At 39.6% G+C, this 17,312-nt stretch overlaps 1 protein-coding gene across 1 annotated transcript in view; it reads right to left on the bottom strand.

The window, feature by feature from the left end:
* Positions 1–2,295: 2,295 nt before the first annotated feature.
* The window catches only part of LOC115823359 (transcription factor COE3-like), a 38,815-nt gene continuing 23,798 nt past the window's right edge, over positions 2,296–17,312 (bottom strand). The window contains exons 9-16 of the mRNA XM_030787408.1: positions 16,259–16,392; positions 15,675–15,801; positions 9,852–9,940; positions 4,814–4,879; positions 4,420–4,594; positions 3,887–4,075; positions 3,469–3,558; positions 2,296–2,324 (exon numbers count right to left, since the gene is read on the bottom strand). Of these exons, the coding sequence (XP_030643268.1) occupies positions 2,296–2,324; positions 3,469–3,558; positions 3,887–4,075; positions 4,420–4,594; positions 4,814–4,879; positions 9,852–9,940; positions 15,675–15,801; positions 16,259–16,392 (899 nt within the window). The remainder of the gene's footprint in view (positions 2,325–3,468; positions 3,559–3,886; positions 4,076–4,419; positions 4,595–4,813; positions 4,880–9,851; positions 9,941–15,674; positions 15,802–16,258; positions 16,393–17,312) is intronic.

Below are 17,312 nucleotides of genomic sequence, written 5' to 3'. Positions count from 1 at the left end.
TCAGCATTGCAACTATAAAAGGTTCCAAATGATACCAACCTCTTATAGACAAAAGATAACCTTGCCCTTTGAAAGTATTGATTCTTTATTAACTAGGCGGTTTAATGCAATGAAATGAGGCATTTGAATGAGCCCCATCTTTGAGTGCTTTGAATAATCTTTTAAAAGCTCAGCAGACATCTATATGACTGACCTGGATTAATTGGGAAAGTGTTTTAAAGCCTGAGCGAGGATGATGACAAAAGATCAATCCATGAGAAAACATACTGCAAATGATGATGAATAATAGTTGAAATTCAAAATTATGTGATGACCAAAAACCTTGATCAAAAGTATTAATTTAAAGAAAAATCTGACAGACAGACATTTTTGATGTTTTATTTAAGTAGAAACATTGTGCTTTTTTTTTTACACTTGATATTCTTTTAAACATATAATTTAAAAACCGTGGAGTAAAGACAGATAAATTAGCATAGTCGTAATTCTTGTGAAGTTTTTCATTAAGGCATCAAGAGTTTTCCTTAAACTGTAAAATTTTCATAAAATTCCCTTATTAATTAGGTTTCCTTTTCAAATGTCAACTTGATATCAGTTCCTGTAAACTCAGACATGATGTGATACATGGACATGGGGGGGGGGGGGGGGGGGGGGACAAATTAAGGGAAATGCATATTTTCAAGGAAAAGGAAAATGAAATACAAAACAGTGTCCTTTGGCAACTGTTTCACATGCACTCTTTAAAATAAGCGATCAATTATTTATTAAACAAACATACTTCATATTTATTCAGAGATTGTAAAAAAAAACGTATTGATAACTTAAAATGAATATAAAAATAATGATTTTGACTCAAAAGCTTGGAGATTGTTTTCATTTCTTTTGAAATTTTGCAGACAATTGTATAAGAATGGCAACTGTTTGTTATGTGACTCTCTAGCGCTGCATCTTAACATCAGTGAAATATTCAATATGTTTATTTTGATAGAAAGCAATATATAAAATCTCAGAGATAAATACAACATCTATAATTGATATGATACAAAAAAAATCCCTTCATGAACACAAATGAACACAAAACAAAACAAACATTCAAACAAAAAAATGCTGATTTTTCATTTCTTGAATTTGAATGGAGATGGGTTTTGCTGTAGTGATCGCAAAAGAAAGGGGGGAGGGGCAAACAGACAAACAAACAAACAAAACAAAAAAATGACAAACAAATGAAGAAAAATTAGCACACTTTTGATAAATCACATTTCCACAGTTTATAACCACATACAAAACACATTTAAGGAATTGCTGTACAGTGGAGAGGACTTTCCTCAGTTAAAAATGCAGTACTATACAGCTAAACAGCAAAAATGTGGCCATATATACTAGTCAATAAGGAGGGAGGATTTTAACCAACAAACAATTTCATTATCTCATTCTGTTGGAAAGCAAGGCTTCTTTTTTCAATCAAACTTCAAAGTTTCATCTTCTAACTACAATAAATTAGAAACTTAATTTATCAAGATAAAAACATCACACACCATCATAAATACCTGACCCACCCAGCTATGCTGTTACCCTCCCACCCATTTGTATTTATTTATATTGGACTATTCTTATGTTTCAATTATTTCTACAATGATATGAATGATCTCTTCATTTTCCAGTTAAACAGTTGCAATTTATTGGCCACTTTTTTTTTAATCATATCACATAAAAAGAAATACAAAAAATATGTCACATTATAAATGTACACAACCCTTGTGAATCTATTTAAAGAGAGAAAACAATCCAAAAATGTTCTGAGGCAATTCTACATAATGTGTTTATGTTATAGCCAGGGCAGCGAGTCCATAATGGTTCCTTCCGGTTGCCAATGAGCTTGGCATGACGAGCTGTATGTAAACACAGCTTTTCTCTGCCCTCTCTCATTTCCTTTACACACGCTCAGACCGAGAGACTAACTGGTCCCGCACACGGGTTCCACAGAGTGTCAGTGCTGTCTGTTCAGCTTCCACAGAGACTTTGAGAAACAAAGTGGTGTTGACTTTCATGGTAGCGGCACCGCTGACACGGGCGCTTTCTCTTCATAACGAAGGGATACCTTAAAGCTGCATGTGTGTGTATGTGTGTGTGTGTGTGTGTGTGTGTGTGTGTGTGCATGTGAGTGTGTGTGTTTGTGCGTGTGTGTGCATGTGTGTATGTGTGTGCTCGTGAGTCTGTGTGTGTGGGTGTGTGTGTGTATGTGCCTGTGTGAGAGAGTATGACATAAAGACTGGCTGTTAACACGATGAGAAAGTGCATTTACATGGGGACCACCAGGCCAGACATCGCTGAAACAAAAAAACAGAAACAGGTGTTAACAAGACCCTTAAGCACTCAGAGACTGATTTCATACACCACGTTGGTCCGTGAATGTGTGAGTGTGCCTGAAGTTCTTTCAGCCTTTAATACACCAAGTGAAAAAATCATAAAAAATAGACCTACCATTATCAAAATAAATCTAGCAAGATTCAAGGTATTATTTCAAGCCTTTTTTTCTTTCTCCCTCCACAAAAAGACTGTCTGCTGATTCTTCATTAGAGCTAAGATGCTTTATCATGGCTCTACATCCAGCCTGTGTGTTTTTAGTCACTTGGGCGTTTAGCCACATAGCGTAGCGTTAGCCTGGGAATAAGTCAATTCCTGTGGGTTTATTTGTAGCTTCACGCACTCTGAGATTTTGTTTTTGCACTGGGCCTTGATAGCCAGTCTCTGCTCATTAATTTCTGTACACTGTGTATTTATAAGTATACACATGTTACAACATGAACTTTAATTTCCCACTTCATTACGTCCACCTTTATTAATCTTGGCCTCCCGCTACCGCTGCCAAGAGACAAGACACTTCAACGGACGAGACTTTTATTTCAAGGCAATCAAGGCAGCCTTGACGCTCACATACTAATGTCTAATAAAAGTAATTACGAAAACAATTCCCTTCGTTGTGGGTTTTATTCAAATTGCTGTATAGATTAACTGGAGAGCAAAACGGTGACTACCATCTTCTGTTGAGAGTCCCTAGCAGTGCACTGGATGAACCCTCCTACTAGCGTTTTTTTTTTTTTTTTTATCCCAACAGTATCAGCTATGTCCTTTCAGTTAGGCTGTGATATTTGTGGTAGGTTGATTGTATGAGGTTGCTTTCGGGAAGTAATGCATTGGTATGATTTTGGTGTTTGGTAGAGCAATGTTAACATTTTGGACTGGGATGTGTAGTTTGTACAGTTTATAAAGTTTAATACTGGAAATTCTTGGTTTATTTGAGTATGGATATGTAATTGCCTTATGATAGAAGTAGAAAACAGCGAGTTTGACTTGAAATGCTCTAGAGTAGAGGGGAAGCTGGCAATAGGCAAGGAATGTAGTAAGATTAGGGGGAAAAAAGGAAAAGAATGAAGAGGAAAAGTAGAAAAAGAAGGGCAAGACCAAGCTCACCTTGCAATCCATTGGCATTTGCACTGGTGCAGGATGGAGGGGGAGAGGTCTGGGGTCTAACTACAGGAGCAAATGCACTCTTCTGTTTCACTACACACAAAAATACAAACAAACATATACATCTCAAAATCTCAACTTCGAAAAGTTGTAGGCTTCACATGACTGACTAACATTTAATTAAGTTCTTTAAACTCGTAAGTCAGCTTGTTTTGATCTAGTTTTGTAGATAAATGATCAGTATATGTTACTTACTTGAGTGTTTTGACTGACTTGCTTTGTAACATAACTACAGGGTCGAAACACATTTAAACTGTATTTACTCTTGTTGGTGAGAAGGTTGAACTTTATTCTCCTATTACAGAGAATCCATTTGGCTGCACAGGTAACCATCGTGACCAGAGAATCTATTTGGACTTACTGCTGTAGGGTGAGTTGCCCCCGGAGCCGTTGAGAAAGCCCGGGGAGGCAGATACCCCCAGGTTTGGCATTCCCGTGTTGGCATATCCATTCATGCTGGTGCTGACAGTGTTGTAGTTAGACTGCTGTGGTGTACTGCTGGGGATGTATCCACGTGGAGACACACTGCTGGAACTCCGACTGTAGCCCACTGACAGGGGGAGAAAACCATGCTCACTCTACTGTTTATGGGCTTGTATCAATGTTTTTTTATATAACCCTTTACCACATTGCTATCTATCCTTGCATCCACCTATCCTTGTTTCATTCTATCTATCTATCTATCTATCTATCTATCTATCTATCTATCTATCTATCTATCTATCTATCTAACTATCTATCTATCTATGCATTGTAATCTGATTTGTGATTAAGGACTATTCATTTAAGTTAAGGACTACTAATTATCTTTGGTGAACTTCTGTGTAGCTGCAAATACTTGAGTCATAGCTTTTTTGCATGGTAATATGATTGAGACCAGGATCAGTTTCATACCCTGATCTGCTCCTTGTGATGTCTCTGACACGTTGACTGCTAGTTGGCCACTGAAGGAATTGACTCCCATCATGCTGTGTGTAGGAGTGCTGGCAAGGGCAGGGATTTGGCCGTGGTTACGTGGCACACTGTAGAGAGCCTCAGCTATATCAGCTGCACGTTTCAAAATCATCTCCTGAAAATCACACACACACACTGAATTACACCACTGGCCAAAGACAGACAGACAGACAGACGGACAGATAGATAGATAGATAGATAGATAGATAGATAGATAGATAGATAGATAGATAGAGAGAGAGAGAGAGTGTGTGTGTGTGTGTGTGTGTGTGTGTGTGTGTGTGTGTGTGTGTGTGTGTGTGTGAGTGTGTGTGTGACATAGTAGTGAGTTCACCTGGTTACTGTGAGGCATTCCATATAGAGCTTCCACAAGATCAGCTGCTCTCTTCAGTAAAACCTCCTGTCAGAGCAAACACAATCAAAGAAAATAAGGTGTTAGGCTAACAGTATGACTTCAGTCAATTCATTGTGCAATTCTGCAAGTTTCAATTATAAAGTCATCATAAATTGCTGCCACTTGTGGGCTAAAGACAATTGAAAATTTGACACAATTCAATCAAAGAGGTCAAATCCTTCAAGAGTTCTGCATAATGAGGGACTCACTCACAAACCCAACCCTGATTGTGCCCTCTCTCTCTCTCTCTCTGTCTCTCTCTCTCTCTCTCACTCATACATATTGTGTAGGGCATTAGGTCAGGGTTAATCTGGTTCTCAATTAATGACATTAAGGATATTTTCAATTAACCTGTGACTGGCTGCTTTGCTCCCCCCAGTACTAACTGAGCATCAGCATGGATTTGGCTTTTCACATCATGCTTATTTTGTGATAAGTTAAATCATTTCTTTTTCAGAGGGTAGAAGATCTTAACTCTATTTCTCTCTTTTCCTCCTATATTCCTATCTATCTCTTCCTCTTCTTTCTATCTACCTTGTCTGCAAGCTCAGATGCAGAATGTTGGTGCAGAAGCCTTCATATTATTAACGTTCTCCCTCTTCTTCCGGGTGTCAGTAATTTACAGTGTGTGTGTGTGTGTGTGTGTGTGTGTGTGTCTGTGTGTGTTACTGCAGTTGGCAAAAGCAATCTGGAGTTAATAAAGCATCTGTCACTAATGACTGTGAACATCCCATCAGGTCCATCAAATAGCAGCTATAGGGGACTGGGCTGCTTTTCAAAGGAGCAATGTATATTTGCGTGCGTGTGTGTGTGTGTGTGTGTGTAGAGTATTTCTTTCATCACATCAGAGCTCTTGATTTAGCAAAATTGAGAAACAGTAGGGGCCACATCACATACTGTGTATATGGGTTAAAGAGACTGGTTGTGTGTTATATGCACGCTGTGTATTGAGCATGTTTGTGTGTGTGGTTCTTGCTTGGGAAGGAGTTGGGAATAGCCTACACACAAACAGCTATAAATCCAGCATCTTGCTGGATGGGTAGCTTTTCAAAATGGGCTCTTAGCTCCAAAATTGGTGTCTACACTCAGCGTTGCATGCACCTACTTTGCATACAAATAAAGAATTAGAGTTGTCGCGAAACAGGTAGACTCAATGAGAACCACAGCTGTTTTTCCTCCCTTCTCATCTACCGACACACACAAACAACGCTTCTCTTCTCTTTATCCCTCGGTGCTAATAATTATCCCTAATCCAATCTTTCATATTGCGTTCGCTCATACATGTCTTTCAATTTTAAACAACAATTACAGTAATTAAGGCCGCCAGGTTTACAAGCGATGCTTCATTCCCGGTAAATAACCTCACCCTCCTCGGCCATATGGCGCTTCTGCCGCCGTGCCATAAGGAGGCTGGTATTTAAAAATGACAGGGCCTCTTCTGTTTGATCTGCCATTTACCGCTCCGCGTCTTCACTAACGAACCACGGTCGCCGAGCCGAGCTCGAGTGCCCTACACTAGTCATATGAGGAGGCGCGCATTGGCAGGCGGAATTGCGGCAGGCGGAATTGCGTCAGACTTCAAAAGCGCGTATTTTAGTGCGTGCTCCTTTACTTTATATCATCGCGTTTCATTCACACTGATCATACGATTGCGATGGAATTCCGTGTGGTATGAATCGCCACCTAATTCTCTGAAGATGCAATGGCTAAAGTAACTTGTTTTGTTTGCGTTAAACTGAGTCTGTTAATGCAACCGATACTCTTCAAGATTTTTTAATGTGTGTGTGTGTGTGACGAGAGGCGTGACAAAGTGTCGTGCTGTATAAACACACGCATCATTATGACCGACCGTGGTCGAGTCGAGCTATTTAAATGTGATCTCTCCTGTTTTACATCAACACCGTGCAACTATCATCGCAGCTAATAGAGGAGGTCGAGGTTAGGCGGCCCAGGGTGGTAATGTCATTACAAAGAGCTAAAGCAATTATTCAGTTAGCTCTACCCCGGGGTGGTGATACACCGAAAGGCGCGGAGCTATTAGATGTGGGTACTTCAGAGGGAGCACGAAAAAAAGATTAATTTTTCTGCCCGAGTAATTGCTTGACATGGATGCATTTCTAGTAATTTCCTTGAGGATTACACTAATATGAATATATTTGTTCTCTCTCTGTAAAAACTGCCCCTCTAAGCAATCAGATTAATGATAAGGCAATATTTGGACTTCAGTTTTAATTTTTGTTCAAAATATAATTGGTCACAGCTGAGAGACTGAAACAGAGAGTGATTCTATATGATTTTCAGTTCAATTGTCCACTATATCCTGAGGGTACTGAAAGAGAGAAATGAATTGTTTTCTTGATTTTATTATCATGAATCAAAGGTCCTAAATTGTTCTGTAACAAGAGTCTAAAAAGAGTGAAAATGGTTCTGTTGAGTTAACACAGAGCGCTCTTTCAATCTCAGCTCTCTTCACTTGACTGCGTCTGTTTATTACCTGCATATTCACACAGGAGCTGACTTCCCTCCGCCCTATTAGCCTCTTCCCACAGGGTCCACGCTCATTCATATGCTCAAATTATCAGGGAAATCTTAACTGGAAAAAAGTCTGTTTGCGTGTAAGTGTGTGTGTGTGTGTGTGTGTGTGTGTGTGTGTGTGTGTGTAGTTTCATAGAACAGATCTATATACATACTATTGGTTTTCTGTCTCCCCACTGTTACTACAAACCACACATCCTTACACAGCCTCAGAAAAGGACTACTGCAAATCAATGAAGAGGTAAAATTATCGAGAAAAAAGAGAACGAGAGAGAGGAATGCGGTGGGTGGGTGCCTCTAATCAAATTAGCTCTAATCTAGTCTTTAGTATTTATTGTTGTGTGTTTGTGTTGTCTTCACCTTGTAGTATCTAACCATCAAATGCTGATCCTTTTTTCTTTTCTTTTTTTTTTTTTTTCAGGGTATATGTATGAGACAGAGTGGATATCTGCTTTGATTCTGGGTGAAGTACAACTACTATTCACCTTAACAGTGATTTATATGTGAGCAGAGTATGTAACTTAGCTCTAGATTACTCTCATTTTCAGTGTGTTTATTAGCGAAGCCAAATCTCCTATAGGTGTGTATGTTTACAGTCTTGTTTAGTGGCTCTTTACTCACACTATGAGAGAGTGTGTTCCAGGAGCAAAGCCAAATGACCTGCCTCAGGGCAGACACAAATCACTTCATTATCTAAGTCTCTCTCTTACACTGATTGCTTCATTAAAACCACAATACATGATACTTTATAGTATAAGGTATGATTCTAATTTTTTCTGTTAGTGGAATGTTACTGTGTACAAACAAATTTATGGGGGATGCATTGTTGCATTGCTGTTGTTTTTGTTGTTGGCTACATCGAAGGCTCACGCTGTCATTGTGTGACTAGTAATTGCATGTCCCTCATCTGTTAAAAAAGCAATTGAGGAATGAGTAATATAAAAATTAGCAAAGAGAGAAAGAAAGAAACAAACAAAAAAAGGAAGAAAGAAAGAAAGAAAGAAAGAAAGAATGAAAGAAAGAAAATGTGTGGCTTTCCTCTTCCTTTCTTTTTTATCAGAAATGATTTGCATGCGGCACACTATTTCAAAAATATGCTCTGAAAAACAATAGGAGTCATTTTTCATTTAAAAATGTGGAGATATGCTTTTATATATTTCATTGTTTAACATATTCAGCAGTCAAGTACAGACTGTTAGCAGCTAAAAGGTTTGAAAAGAGATCATGAATTACCTTTTTAACAAAGTTACAGTTTTTAAAGTTTATAACGCTGAAATGTTGACTTGAGTGAATCATTTGTTGCCATGTCCACTTCTTATTCAGCAAATGTAACAAGTGACTCTCTTCAGTAACGTTAAAATTTTGTTTATTATTGCAGTTTACTCCAGAGAGATCCTTCAAATGGAAACTCTTTTAACCCCATTTAGTCTCAAAGTGCTTTTAGAAGCCTTAATCCTGCTCTGGTCTGTACTGGAGTGACCAGCGCACATAAATGGCATTCCTGTACTGCGTGCTGGGATTTTAATAGATAAAGTCTTAAATGGGTTTTTATTAAACTCAGGGGGTGGTCAACGCCACACATGCTGGGTCTCAGAGTAATACAATCAGTCATAATATTACCCCCAAAATGCTTTTTTCCACGCCTCGTCTAAGAAATAGGAAACTTGCGAGGAGGTTTATTAGCAGGGATCAGTAATAGATTTTATCAAAAGGGAAATGGAAAAATAATACAGCGACACGGGAAACAGAAATACACACACACACACACATCCTTTCTGTGCGTGACATAAAAAAAAAAAAACAAAAGTAGAAGGCCAAGCAAACTCATGAGAAATGAGTGGGTGAAAGAAAAGACTATAAATACAGTTTCAGAGCTTCTATTTCACATACAAAGTCATGCTAACAGAAGGAGTGGGACTTGTAATGAAGAGTTTTGTAAACAAAACATTAAACTGAGTCAAACGGCAAAACGAGAAGGAAAAATAGGGATTGGGGGGCTGCAGTCTAGACCTGCTCTGATTAACATCTGAGTGATCCCACACTGTAGTTACGCCTCTTCCAGATGATTCCACGTTATTTAATCCTAAATTCTTCAAACACAGAGCTAATTCACGGCAAATTATCGCAAATTGGATACTGTAAAATGTACTCAGAGACAGTTCCTCAGTTCTGAGAGTCTATTCAGTCCTTCTGTGATGCAATTGGATTTAACAAAGGCATATTTACTCTGTAAAGATGTTGATGGGGTTACAAATTGAGTGTTCTCTGCCCAGTAAAAAGCATAAGTAATTGTGTACAGCAGTTCATTCTGTTGTATGTTCATTGTTTTCATATTTGAAATGTAAATTCATATCTTTTATAAAGCAGATACTGTAGTGTGTGCATGTTCGTGAGTGTGTGTGTGTGTGTGTGTGTGTGTTATACATAGATCTACTTAACTGACCTTTGGAAGTCTTTCTGGATCTCCTGGATGTCTAGGGATGACCTTCTGAAGTCTCTGGAAGCCATAGTCGATCGTTGGCTCATTCAAAGCTACAGTAAAAAGACATACCAAAGGTTAGTAAATTTACTAACAGAGTTAACGCACACACACCCAAACACACACACACAGACAAAAAGATTTAATGTGATACTATACTGAAAATGTAAAAAGTCAATTCCTCTAAGCAACAATGACAAAAAAATGGCTTGTGCTTTTGGATTTACATAACACAGCTTCATGAAAGATTTGCAAATTTTTTTAATTCAGTTTAATTTATGTCTATATTATTGCAGCTCAAACATCTTGCTTGCTTTCTTTCTTTCTTTCTTTCTTTCTTTCTTTCTTTCTTTCTTTCTTTCCTTTTTTCTTTCTTTCTCTCTTTCTTTCTTTCTTTCTCTCTTGCTCCTTGTGTGATGCTCGTGTGTAAATTGGTAGTGTGGTAATCAGCCCATCCATCATTGTGTTTTGTCAGGGCTGTCTCAGTGTTGGGTGATCAGTCAAGTCTGTGTCTGAGAACACAGTTACCTCTCTATACGGCCAAAGCCTTGTCATCAACTGCCTGCCACTGCCTGGTAACAATCACTTGGGACATAACCATGTATTCATCTCACAAACAAATTTGAAAGCTACCATTTTCAAATATTCTGCTGGGAAAAGCTCACAATCATATTAAATCACATAAATTCTAAACTACAAATAAATAATAAAATTCATACAATGTGGCATCATGACACTACAAACATATGCATCAATGACAGACAGAGAGAGAGAGGGAGAGTGTGTGTGTGTGTGTGTGTGTGTGTGTGTGTGTGTGTGTGTGTGTGCATGCACATGTTTAGTTGTTATTGATTTATGCAGATGTTTTTCACAGCTGATTGAGACTTTCACAGATGCTGAGTGATGATATTGTACGGCAAGTACAAGCTCAGATGAAGACAAAGAAAAAAAACCTCTCTCACACACTGATCCACTCATCTCTTCCAGCAACAGACACACACATATACACACATACACACACACACAGGGTCTAGGACTGTAGCTTCAAGCTACAAAAGAACAGTCATATAAACATACGGCATATTCTAGCTACACCGCTGTTCTTCTCTAATCCAATCAATAGTCACTTCCTGTTGCAGAGGCAGATAATTATGGTACTGAAAAAATGGCTTGCACTATGACCTCTGCTGTATCACTTTCTGATTGGCTGATATGACTAATATTAAGATGAATTGCCTGATTTGGGGAAAACATATGCAGCACTTAAAACTGTCAGCACTGCTTTGCTCAAGAATCATTAGTATAGATCTGTTGGCGGCCAACCAATCTACCAGTTTTACTGTGACCTGGTGTGGGTGGCAGGGGAGCTGAAAGTAGGATATTCTTTCTCTCTAATCAAAAGAGAGGAGAAAAACAGAATGGAATTCTTTGTAAAGATGGATGAACATTCTGAGGACTCTCAGCGTATCATTATATCCCAGCTCTCACCCAAAATTACAGACTAATGCCTAATTCAAAGATTTGTCATGATCTTTGTGGAACCATGGGAGCACATAAACTATGTTCCAACATTTAGAGGAAGGTGTCAAATAGCAGTGGTAACAGTAGAGTAGTGGGCACCATTAGGATTGATGTTTGTGAATCAGAGGTCATTAGGGCGATGAGTTGGCATAAAGCATGCAGAGACATTCCAGCAAAGCCATTACTGCTTATTACGATAAGTCTATCTTTCCTGCTGATAAAAAAGAAACTAACTTCGCTGCCATTTAGCTGCTATTACTTTGGCTAATTACGCTTAACCACTCTCTGCTTATCTAACCTCCTACAACATGGAGGAGTTTTTTTTTCTTTCTTTTCTTTTTTATTGACTCCCTCTATAGCACAGAGTACATGGAATAGAAGAGAGAAGAAAGCAGAAACAAAGAGACATTAGTTTCACTTTATTTGAATGTCCATGTCATTAGCCTAGTATAGCAATGTTGTTAAGTTCTCTGAGCAAGAGTGGCTGTTTTGGAATATGTTAGTTTAAGAAAACATTGAAAAAATGTTATTCTGCAGGCTCACACTATCACAACACAGGACTGATAACATGTCAATATTTGACGTCTGTTGTAGCACATGCCACTGGAAAGACTTTTTGCTACAATATTATAATATTTATGTCATAGTTTCTATGTATGTGTTCATTAGCTGATATAAATTGTTGTGACTATACCTGAATTATGTTGTATGATATAATTATATAATATTGTATAACTGTATTATGATAGCAGCTGAGTCAGGTTCAATTTTAACATATTTTATGTCTTAGCATTTGCAAGTGAAGCTAGCAGTTGACTAACAGAAGCACAAAACAACAATCAGGCGATCGAATCACTGCTGTTTGTGTAACACACACCAGCTCAGTAAATGACATTTTCACACATCTTCAGCACAGAGAATCAATAGATACTGAAGATCAATGCTCACGGACCTGACTTAGGCCCTTTTTTTTTTTTTTTAAAGCTAAAAAGCAAACAGTTTGGAGAGGACCCAGCCAAATACAGCACCTTGCAACAGTAAAATTAGCTTTAAGCCGCATAGCAACAGACATAGCTTTTTTTTTTTTTTTTTCAGATGCAAGTGGGGTTCTTTTGTAGGTGAAGACTTCTGTTGAGCTGAGTGGAGAGTATGAAGAGGCTGAGGGAGTGGAAGGGACTAATTACCCTCGAATCAATACGCAGAGCTCTCATGAACAGACAGCCCTTTTTCCACGTCTCTGCTGTTCTCTTTACGAGCGAGACTAGAGAGGCGCAGGCTCTAAGTTGGGGTCCGACGGAGAATTTCTGTACTGCTTTTTCGCGGGATTTAATCAATCACAGGCTCGTGTGACAGTACATGCTGTCTGATAATGCAGCCATCCAGCCAGCGCGCCGCGCCTGTCTGACAGAGTGACACTTCACAGCTCTAATTGGACCAGCGGAAAACGTTCCCGAAAAGCTTGCCGCTTAGTTGGCCGCTTGCTCACACGTTACTGAGAATCTCTCATGCACACGCATATGTACTGAGCCTTCTCATGCTGTGCTCTGTTGCCAATTTCTGCTGTCTAAGAGAAGAATGTTTTAAACAAAATCTGTTTGGGCACGTAGAGCCATCTCTAGGTATAGCTTTATGGTGTTGAGCGGTAGAATGTTCCAGAATAGCCACCATTGCAAATGTGACATATAGTGATCTGGGGGGAAAATGGTTGACATGAAAGAAAGTGCTCACTGTCATGAATTTTTAAAACTATCCAGTTTTAGTTCGCAGGATATCCCGTCCACACGAAAGGTCTGGATGGCACACTCTGGTCCACAAGAAGTAATGTAAAAGATGTGTACAACACGCAGACACCCAGTCGCTCTGTTTACACTTGCTATCTCTGCAGATGCTTCTGATTAGCATATCTGAAAACATTACCCCCAATTCTACCAACTGGCGGCAGCAACCACCACACCCAACCCAACCCAATTCAACCCAACTAAGCTTAGACAAGTGGGCCTGGAAATCACAGTTTGAGATCAAAGGCAGATCAAAAAAAGTACAAAGCGACTCCAGGGGCGGCCGAAGAGGGTCTAACGTTGGTAGGTGGTGGGGTGGAGTGTGTGTGATGTTTGATACCCGTACCACACTAAGATACACTGATAAAGAGATCAAACATCTACAACTGACATTCCATACCAATTACCTCACTTATCCCTTCTCTCAATCACTATTCTTGGAGCCCGAAGTTAAATATGTAATCTTTTTTGCCCTAATTATAACTAAAGAATGTTGCCTGCTCTGTACAATGAAAAACTGAAAAAAAAAACTAATCTTATTCAGTAGAATTTCATTTTCCATCTGATATAAGATAATAAAAAAAAAACAACAACTTTGATCCGTGAAGGATGGGACTGAGAGACAAGGTGTAACATTCGACAAGAACCTTGGGTATTCTCCATTGATCTACATGGCGGTATTAGCTGTGATTAGATTTGCTGTCCTGCAGGTCATTGAGAGAGAGCTATCCTGACACCTGGCAGAATTGAGGATGGCAGGAGTGACCTGGCCGTCCGTGAGGTGATGAATGAGTGTCTCAGTCTTACTCAGGGTGTTTTGGTGCAGCTCAGTCAATATCATCACCTTCACTGAAGAAACTTTTGTGATTCATTGGCAGTACAAGCCTCGTTCTCTCTCTCTCTCTCTCTCTCTCTCTCTCTCTCTCTGTCTTTCTTTTAAACCCTGAGCGAGGTAAGGCAGACTCAATCATTGAGGACAGGAAAGCACTTGTAATTCTGACAGTCCAATTGCTCCTATTACAGCTGCCCTCAAAACAGATGATGTGGATCTGAAACAGATGATGTGGAGGCCCAGTTGGCCACCAGGGGTCCTGTGAGCCAGCACCCCAGCTTGGCAAAACTCACCAAATCAGTGAAAAACACTTTTTTCCCCCCCTTTGATGAATGAGAGGCTACTACTGCTGGCCAATTGTGTCCCTTGCCCAGTGATGTATGCTATGTGGTCGCCACAGGAGACACAGTTGGGTGAAGTTTGCTGGTATTTGATTGGCTTATGATGAATGGAGCCAAATACAGGGTTCTAAAAACAAGTAGAGGGATTTCAGTGACACAGGCTGCAGAAGTTATTCTGCATGCTCTAACCGATGGATGGTATTGATAAAAGCACTAAATCTTATTAATCCCCTCTGCTCTTATGAAGTGAGAACTCAATGTCTAAGTTCATTCACTCACAGAAGGACAGATAGACTCTTTCTATAAACACAGCTTTAAAGCTCTGTCTTTGATTTTACTGTAACCTTGCAGACTTTTTTTCCAGTAGACCTGATCAATAGATTACCAATAAAGGGATTGGACACAGTATTAACTCTCTGCTAGTGACAGAAAAGATGTCAGAGTAAACAAGGTTAAAGCCAAAGAAAGCAACAACAAAAAAAACAAGACCAAGTGTCCACCGGAGACAGTGAGTGATGATGACTCAAACAAATGAGTCACAGCAAATTGAGGTGACAAACTGCAAGGAGAAAACATTCTAATTGTGTAAACTGACATTGTCTAGAGATATCCACGATACTGTCATTTCGTTAACTCAACTCAGATTGACTTGACACACAAAAAAAGACTAATTCACCTGCTGACCCCAAAACACACCAGTAGATCCCCCTTTTTTTTTTTTTTTTGGTGTTTTTAAACCTAGAGAAAAGCAGTCAGTGCTCTCTTGATTGGCAACCCAGTTCTGTGTGTCATACTGCGGTCTGTTGTAGTCCAGTCGAGTTTCCCCACTCAGACATGTTGCTCTCTGCTGTCTTTGGCAGAGCTCCCATGCCAACAGACTGGGCTGCGGTGCCTCAGGCTGGACTGCTGCCTGTGTGGAGGTTCAGCGTAATGAGAGCTCGCCTCTCAAATTGAGCGAGAGAATCGGGCAACGTTAAACTGCTCGAGCCCAGCGTCCCACTGTGGGACCGCCAACATGAAAAACACTCTAAATTACTTAGGGTAATCTTACAGGAGACATGCTCTTCAATATCTACCCTAAAAATCAATTTTCTTCACAGATGAAAAAATATGGCCTTTGATGTAGGGCTGGTTTCATGTTTTCTCAAACTAATATCCTGAACTGAAGTGTAACAACAGAACCTGTCAAACATGCATCTCAGAATTTGGAAATTCTTGTTAGAAAAATGCCCAAAGAAATAGGCATATCTTTACATAAATCAGCAAAACAGCCAGACTCAGTTGTATAGCTGTAATTTTTTCTAGCAACACTCACCCGTGTAGACAAATCGTCCCGGTGCTCCTTTGCAGAACTGTTTGGATTTGTAAGAAAGTGTGACCTCAACCACCCCGGGGATGTGTCTGGGTGGGGTCTGCACGCGGATGGCATGAGGAGTGATGAGCTACAGGAAACAAAAATGTCATGTTTGTTACAGAAAAGAGTCAGCTCTGTTACAATAATCAGTCCACACTGTCGATGTACATAGTTAAAGTCAAAGCAAATGACAGTACAGTGTTACAGATTGACAGTTTGCTCTGTTATGGGAAACAGTTCATTTTGTTACAGGATAGAGACTGCTCTGTTAAAGTAACAAGTCAGTATCTGACAGGAAGCAGTCCATTTTTAACAGGATACAGACTCTGTCAGAGAAAAAAGTCAGACCTGTGACAGGAAACAATCAATTCTGTTACAGGGCACAGAACTCTGTTAAAGGAAAAAGGTAGGTCTGTGACTGGAAATGGTTTTTTTTTTTGTTTGTTTTTTTTACAAGACACTACTAAGACAGGGACCAAACAGCTATGAGACCTGGCAGCTGAATGACTGAACCCCATGGTTGTAAAAGTACTGTGGAAGCATACCTCACTCCAGACTAGCATGGTCCCAAAAACGACCTGTAGCCCATCAAAGAAGTTATCACCGATAATGATAACCGTGGCCCCGCCCGTGGTCCAGCCCTCACTGGGACTGATCGCCTTGATGCAGGGTGTCGCTGCTTGGAGATGAAACAAAAGTTCAGTATTAACACTGACCAATGCAAGCACACACAAACGCACAGCGCCCGAAAGCAAAACATGTCCCTCACTCAGTTCTGTGGGAGCTAATACAGATACTCTGATCTAGTAGTTATTAAATTTCGTGTATTATACACAAGTGATGTTTAGAGATTCATTTGATTTGTGTGAAGTTGTTGATATTAATCTGAAATGACTTTTTGTCACTGTGCAGTAATATTCATTGTGTTTTCCGACATTCCAGTAATCTAATTTGAATGACAGCACGGACCGCAGTACTGTGCCAGTGTGATGCATCGCTGTAATATCACTCTCACATACACTCACAGTCAAACAAAGAGAGGACCAAACAGCACTGTCCATATAACACAGTAATGACGTTACATCCTCATGTGTTCCTATCAATATTACCAACCAAATTCCAGAAGGTTCTAAACAATATATAATATGCCTGTCTGAGAGAGGTTATGAAAACAGTCCTTTTCCAGCGCAATACACGTACGCGTACGCACACACATACACCCACACAGGCACACATTCAGGGCTTGTTCATCATATGCACACAGACATTGAAACACAGGAGCCCAGAGAAAAGTGGGAGTGTTTTGAGAGATCTAAGCCACCTCAATATTTGCATAAGTGTGAATGCTGAAGCTGAGGGGGGAACATGTGTTCAATAGGAACCATGGAGAAAAGGATTACACAGTGTGTCAGGGATCTAATGACAGACACACATAAAGCACTCGACCAGCTGAGAGGAGAGACAGATGAAGTCTTACTGAGTGAAACTTTTAGTCTCTTACACTGTGAAATACACTCTGCAAAAATCACTCACACACACACACACACACACACATACACACACACAGACAAAGGAACTTAGTCAACTTTTTAAGAACAG

This window comes from Chanos chanos, chromosome 10 (assembly GCF_902362185.1).
Source record: "Chanos chanos chromosome 10, fChaCha1.1, whole genome shotgun sequence".
Lineage (NCBI taxonomy): Eukaryota > Metazoa > Chordata > Actinopteri > Gonorynchiformes > Chanidae > Chanos > Chanos chanos.
The sequence above is the reverse complement of the archived record's forward strand: the minus strand, read 5'-3'. Positions and strand labels throughout refer to the sequence as shown.